We start from the raw sequence: 7603 nt of genomic DNA, 5'->3' as shown, positions 1-7603 counted from the left end.
TCCCTCTCCCTCTCCCTCTCCAGATGCCAGGAGCATGCTTGCTTTTATCTGTAGCACACATGAAGCCTCACTAGGAATGAGTTTGTGTGTCTGATGGATAAACAAGCTTCAAACCTGCACTCTCCCTGCTAACTTGAGATTGTATAAAACTATAAAATTCATCATTATGATCTCATCTCATTACCTCTCCCTGTTAAAATGCAAAGGGTAAAAAGGGTTAGGCTTACTGGCTTGTCACTCACCCCCCTCCCCAGAGAAACAGAAGAGTGGATAAAATCAGGAGAGGACTGGGGGTCTCTGGGGTGTGCCAGAGGAAAACGCCACTTGTAGGGGTAAGAGAGAAACAAAGTGAAACTGGAAAGTTGAAGGTTTTTTGCAACTATTTCAGATTATTTCTGAAAATCCCATTCCAAGCCATAGAGTCACTAAACCAGGTTAATGGAAAAGAAGTTTCTGGATAGGGATATAAAATAAGTGTGAAACTGTCTTCATGGCTAGGACACTTAAAATTTGTTTAAAGAGAAAAAACTAACATGGCTGAGGAAAACAGCACAGTGTGTGGTGAAGCTGGACGCCAGCACTCTGACATCACGAGAGCTTCTGCAGGAAGCCCAACTGTGTGGCTGGGTACCGGTAGTCTTCTGGGCAAGTTTCCATTGGGCCTCCAGAGTAACAGAGATTTGAATCAGCTAAAACTTTGCATGAGAGGAACAGTGAGAGCTAACGTGTCCAATCACCTTTATTAAGTGCCAGCTCTACAGCAAGTACGGTGCTGACACAGACTGCCCAAAGGCTACAAAAAAGGGGAGTGCACAGGCTGCCACAAATGTGGAGCCGGAGTGACTCAACACATGAGGGTATAGTAATCAAAGTTTGCCAGAGAAACAACATTACTATAATGTACATTGGTGGTAAAGGGAGAGAGGGGGCTGAGAGGGAGAAGACTGAGAGGAGGAAGAGAAGGAGGGGAAGAGGGAGGAGAGAGAGAGAGAGAGAGAGAGAGAGAGAGAGAGAGAGAGAAGAGAGGTACCAGTTTTGAAATATTGACCTGGGGCTGGAGAGATGGCTCAGCGGTTAAGAGTACTGATTGCTCTTCAGAGGATCTGGGTTCATTCAGTTCCCAGCACCCAAACGGTGATTACAACTGGCTTTTCTGGCCTCTTCAGGCATTACACACAAAGTACTTACACACATACAATAAAACAAGTAAAAAAGTTTTAGAAGAAATCCTATGCAGTTGCAGAAACTGGCAAGTCCACAATCTGGCAGGTGAGGCTGGCAGACTGAAGAGCAGGGACAAGTTAACAATGCAAGTGATCTAGAGACAGAATCTCGTCTTCCCCGGGGAACTTCACTATTCTATGACAAAACATTCAACTGACTACATGAGGCCTACCCACATTATGGAACTCAGTTCTGCTTTATTTAGACTATTGATTTAAATGTTAATTGCATTTAAAGACATGGCCAGGCATAAACTAGTTTTTGATCAAATACCAGAGCACAGTGGACGAGCCAAATGGATACATCAAATTAGGCATCCTAGCACAGATATATGGAAGAGACCCGGGTCCATGGTTAGTTGGCATGAAAGGCCGACTAGAACAGGCACCTCTTGAGCAGACCACAGGAGGATGCTGCAAGGGTGTGGCTAGTCACCTGGGGAGATATGTTACCTTGTCTTTTTCCCCTCTGAGGCAGTGAGTTCACCACATTTCACAACTGTGTGGCCGTGAGGCCTCCCTCTTCTGGACTGCCACATGCTAATCTGGAAAGCAGGAAAGCTCAGCTTTCTGCCTTTCTAGCTGCAAGTCAGCCAAAAGCAGGCCCACCCTGAGCTGCTTTGCATTTCAAAGGGCCTGGATGAAGAGACAGGCTGTGCGTTTTTCCACCACTGAGGTTCTTTAAAGCAGTTCATATTTTCTTTTTTTCAGGTCGAAATAAGTAATGGCATTGACTCTGAAATGCGGATCCTGGACTTGACTTAGGGAACAAAGCAACACCAGCCTCCGGCACTCGGGATCCGACGCATCAACCTTTCTCCAGACAGTGGACTGTGCCCCTTGCCGGCCAGTGAACACGGATCTACTCCGTCTTTGGTCACAGCCTATGTAACATTATTAGCCTTGTTTGCTAGATGAGTTCTAGGTGCTTGGGTGGACTTTTTTAGTCATTTTTTTCCTTATATGAGCACTTGTAAATTGTTAAAAATGATTTTTAATTTTTTAAACAATATTTACCATGAGGCATGCAAAATGGAAAAAAAAAAAATCTGTGGAAACCTTCCCCAAGTCATTTCTAAAGGAAATGCTCAGTGTGTTGTTGAGATGTGACATGAGGGTTGCTGGATGCTCATTCCTGACAGGCTAATAGGTTTGTTTAGGTAGATGTTGCCTGTGGGTGTCAGACACAAGGGTAGGCCTGTGGTAGCTCACACAAGACTAAATATGGGTCACTGTTTAAAGAGCACAGGAAAAAACAGAGTCCTGCTTTGTTTTCAACTTCTGAAGACCCTGGAACAATATTATACAATCTAAATTCCCAGATTCAAGATTCACATATATCTAGCCCTTCAAGTATTCTAAGATATATATATATATATATCTGTGAATATATTTATATATGTATCATCAGTACAAGAAAGAGGGAAATGATTAGTGAACATGGCTGGCTCTAAGGTCCATATTTTCTGCTTTTTGTCCCACTCCCAACATTGATGTCAGACCTAAACATAGAGCTCATGGGCTGGAGACAGAAATCACAGTCATAAATCTGCAACCAGGAACTTTGAGGATATTCAGAGAACATTCAAAGGCTATGGAATTCTCTAGAGAAACTTCTAAAGAAAATATTTGAGTTACATCATTTTTTCTTTTTCCCATCCCAACAACCAAGAAAAAGACATGGGAAGCCTAATTTTCTATAGAATAAAAAAAAAAAAAGGACTGTCATGAAAAAAAATCACAATTATGGGTATTTTTAATTGAAATAAAACTTACATACGCACAGGTGTTAAGGGTCCAATTTGATTAATTTTTAGAAAGGCACACACTGGAAAGTCCAGTGCATCAGTCAAAACAGAACATTTCTGCCTTTTCAAGAAACTCCCTCATGCCCCCCTCTCCCATCAATCCCCAAACTACCATCATCCCCCTAGCATACACCTACATTATGGAGAACAACCTCTCTATTTAACTATATATATATATATATATCTCATCTAACAGACACTGGGAGACATTTAAACCAGTTTTTGAGCAAATATCTGGACACTGCAGCCTGGCTAAATGGATGCGTAACATTAGAGTTGATTTCCATCCCTGGACTTCCCTTCATCACTGATGAACTTTGCTCACGATGCAATGTAGATGTTCTTTTTACTTCACTTTTTCATGCCTTCAGTTGCTATTTCCCATAGAAAAATCCATTTTGCTCACTTTCTATAAACACGAAAGTGAAGCTTCCCCTTCATCAAAGTCCTGGGTCTACACCGTTTGGTACAGAGGTGGTGAAGGTGGTTCATATGTTTCTAAGATGCCCATAAACCACCAAAAACTGTGAAAATGTTTATGTGTGTGTGAAGACCTTCCTCCTCCACCTGTCCCTCCTCTTCTTCTTCTTCCTCTTTATAAATTTCATGATACTCTGTTAAGAATCAGAATTTAATACAATCAACTCTGCCCTGATTCCACTAAGTTCAAGAGAACCACAGTGGGCTTTCTGGAAGCTCATTGTACACACACTGTAGCCTGGGTTGTTTCCCTCCAGTCAGCTCATGCAACTCCCACTGAGTTTTCCTCCTATAGAATAAAACTAGATTCAAAATTAAAAAGAGTTTGGAAACCTGGAAGATAGTGCTAACTAAGCTCACGTCCTAAGAAGAAACCTAGAGCTGTGCCTGTTATGTACAGAATTCCACATTCACCTACAATCCAGACAAACAAAAGCTGTACCCGAAGGCAAAAAATATGGATGGCAAAAACTGGGACTTGATCCCAGTCTACCACTGTGTGTGGCATGTCAGTACTGGAGATGGAGCTATGGTCCCCGTAAGGTGAGGACTTTATATAAAATGTAAAAGAAAGAAGAAAAAGAAAGCCTATGAACTGTGAAGCAGTCCACAATGGAAAGTGGTCTTTGTCAGTGATAGACAGGAAGTTGGACCAGGGCAGGAGCACTGACGACCCACCCTACTCCTCTGAAAAACCACAGATACAGCTAAATCTTCTGGAAAAGGAAGTGAGGAAAAAATTGCCCATGTTTAAACAATTTGAAATAATGCAGACTGACAGTCATAGGTTTAAATAGAAATAAATTTTACATTCAAATTTTCAAATTCAAAGCAAATGTGAGATTGTTATGGGTAAAGCTTAAAAAATCAAAAGATAAAATTAACATTTCAGTATTTAATGCTATTATTTCATCATTCATTCACGTACACTCAAATAAAAAGATTTTACAAAATAGGGCCATACAAAATTTTTCCCTCCTTTGTCTTCATGTGATTTTGTACAACCTCCTAAGATACGCCGAAGTCCTAGATGCTGCCTACCTACACATAACAGATCTGAGGAAGAAACCCCTACCTCAGTGGCTTTCTAAGGAATATTCAGCACAAGCCCCTACTTACTATGGCAATATGTGTTCATCTTCTTAGCTCGAATAATGAAGTTGTGACTGTTTCAGTTCCCATCCCAAGAAATCCACAAGGATTTCCACAAGTTCTCAAGTTCTACCAAGTTTGTCACTCATCAGACGTAAATTAGATTGATCTCTCTCTTTCTTGTTTTCCTTTCACTGCCTTTCATTTTCTGGTTATTCCTTAGAATAGGAATAGGATAAAGAAAAGGGCAGGCCTCTAAGGTAACACCTGGCAGTTAGCAGCTGATCGGGGTCATTCTAACTATGGCACCGTGTAGAGGCTGTTGCATCCAGGCAAGTGATTCTAGTTCTTAGTTTTGCTTTCTGTTTCAGACATTCTACTCTGCACTGTCCAGCGAGGTTTTCAACAAGGAAATGTTCACAAGATATGTATTCTGGCCAAATCTTGTTTCCTTCAGATTCAATCATGTGTCTGGCCAGAGAAAAGGAATGAGCTCATCCCTTCATTGGCCTGTGCTCATCCTAAAGAGACCGTACAGTGCCATGCCCGGGAGCACTCCTCAGAAGTGGCCTTGTTATCACTGAAGATGTGCTCTTCAGCCTCTAGCACTGAACAGAGAGGAAATGTAAAGGCTTAGTCTTACCTCTTGCAGCCTCTGTGGCACTGAGCCTTGTCAGCCATGGCCAACCTGGCCCCTAGGCTGTGCCTTTTACTGAGTGAAGGACTGTGACTTGCCCTTCCTTGGGGTCTCCTGCTGACACCACAGGAAGCTAGGATGCCTCCAGCTTATACATTGGAGCTTGCAATCATGTTTCAAAGCCGGCAAAAGCTAGGCAGGGGAAGGATGGAAAGAATTAGAGAACTACCAGGAGACATACACACACAAAAAAAAAAATTGTCCTAGACAAAGAGCAGTCCATATCAGAGAAAAGTCAAGTGTCTCTAGGAAAGTTGAAAAAGGAGTATGTCTTCAAGGATCTTTGCCTCCCTCCTACCTGCTATATAATGGGAGAGGATGTGTCCTGGAAAAAATATCCCCACACTTCAAAAACTGGATGTGGTTGGTTTATTAGTTTAGAAGGCAACTTGACATCTTGTTCTAGCAAAATATTGACTCATTTCATATATATATATATATGGGCAGGATATGCAAGGCTGCTTTCTGTCTCACTCACTGAATGGGAGCTCCTGATGAGAGGAATTCATCTCCATTAGAACCAATTACAATGTACATTGCGGAGCCAAAAAAAATCATGACTGCTAAATTGAGAAGCAAATAATAAAAACAAAAATTGTACTTTTCAATTTTTGAAAATTAAAATCTTGGCTAGATTAAACAGACCTTCATTTTATACTTAATTTATAATTTTCAATGTCCCCAAATGTGATCTCACTACAGAGTGAGACTATCCCAGGTGATTAGTTTTTAAAGCAAATACTTATCAATTCTCAGTCACTTTCATAAGGAACTAGGAGAAACTTTACAGTTGATTAGAGGTCAGGTGTTCTTATTTGACATTTTAGCCCGATCTGCTTCCTTTCAAGGGACAGCTGAGTAAAGTAGGAAAAAAAACACAAATGACTGATCTTTTAAAACTCAGAAACCTTAAATATCTGCTTTGTAAAATATTTCCTTCAATTTATGAATGACCTTTTGTAGAAAATTTCTTTTAAAGTGTCTGGGTGTTATATCTAAGTATTTTTTATGAATAAGGCCACAAGTTAAGAATGTGTTGCCCAAAAACAGAACCAATAAAAGAAATTAATTCTCATGTAACTAAATGGTGTGCCATTCATAAGGGAACAAGTGCATTTTAAACATTAGAGGAAGGTATTGGTTGATTAAGAATTGAAATATGGGGAATTAGAAAATATTCACATTTTGTGGGTACCATCTCTCTTTTCTTCCAGAAGGTGAATTAATCTTCTTAAATATTGGTATCTATAGGAAAAAAAAATCATGCCCATGGAGAATTAGTGTTTTTCTTTGAACTTGCCTTCATATAAAGGGCATGAATCCTATTAAATGCTAAATATTTTTAAATGAAATATTCAGTCTCCAAAATATGCTTTGGCTTAAACTTGAGAGCTACGTTACTCATCTTTACACCCCTTCCCCATTGGCCCCTCCCATAGTCCCCCCACTGTGGAATTCATACATTCTGTCATTTTCCTTCCACAAGACAGACCAGCTTGGTCCAGTGAGGCCTGCTTTCTTCACTCAGCATAAGCATAATTCTGTGTGCCCTAAACAAGCCTTTATGTGCTGTTTTACCAACCAGCATGCAGATAGCTTACTTTTAACTGCTGGATGGCAGATCCTGGGGAAATGACTCTGCAAATAAACTGCTTAAAGTCACTTTTTTACCTGCCTCACAGTTTCATCCCTCCTAAGCCTCTTTTTCAAAGGGAATCACTCTATTCCCCTCCTGACTTCTTAAATCTATTCTAAACTAAAAACCATGCTCACTGAGTGCAGTTTTACAAAATAGTTTACAAAGACCGCCTGCTTCTCATATAAAACACAGAGCCTAATCATCCAGCGCTTACTACTGAATTCAGGTGTCAATAATACAGACAAGGATTACTGTGAATGTTAGCCTGCTTTCCAGTTCCTTCATTAATATCAGCATTATGTGGTATAGATTTTTCTCTGTATAGGCCAGGGTTCTTACTATTATAAACTGTAATTATTCAATCCACTAATTCAGACAGTATGTATAAGTATTTTATTTAGATTCTTGTATAGCTTCTTATTTTTACCATAGTTTGAAGATGTCTGAGCATGACAGTTTTAGGCAAAATATAATGCACGGAACAGCAAGTTAAATACCTTTAAGAACAGATCTCGGGGCAATTCTTGTGACATATTTAGTTTCTATAAGACAAGTGTTCATCCTATTGTTTTTAAACCACTTGTTTAGTGCAATGGATTTAAAACATCAGTTGATCCGTGTTAGACTTCTTAATATCACAAGGAAAGGTCACCGACAGACATAC

General features: G+C 40.2%; 1 protein-coding gene and 1 pseudogene across 1 annotated transcript in view; both read left to right on the top strand.

Moving 5' to 3' along the window:
• LOC103737748 overlaps window positions 1-843 on the top strand; it is a 7924-nt pseudogene extending 7081 nt beyond the window's left edge.
• Window positions 1-2101, top strand: part of Nkain3 (sodium/potassium transporting ATPase interacting 3) — a 704719-nt gene extending 702618 nt beyond the window's left edge. The window contains exon 7 of the mRNA XM_008837596.1: window positions 1935-2101. Within this exon, the coding sequence (XP_008835818.1) occupies window positions 1935-1988 (54 nt within the window). The 3' untranslated portion in view covers window positions 1989-2101. The remainder of the gene's footprint in view (window positions 1-1934) is intronic.
• The last annotated feature ends 5502 nt before the right edge of the window (window positions 2102-7603 follow it).

The sequence above is a fragment of the Nannospalax galili genome, unplaced genomic scaffold (genome assembly GCF_000622305.1).
Source record: "Nannospalax galili isolate Female #2095 unplaced genomic scaffold, S.galili_v1.0 scaffold397, whole genome shotgun sequence".
Taxonomy (NCBI): Eukaryota; Metazoa; Chordata; class Mammalia; order Rodentia; family Spalacidae; genus Nannospalax; species Nannospalax galili.
This window is presented reverse-complemented; position numbering and strand designations above follow the sequence as displayed.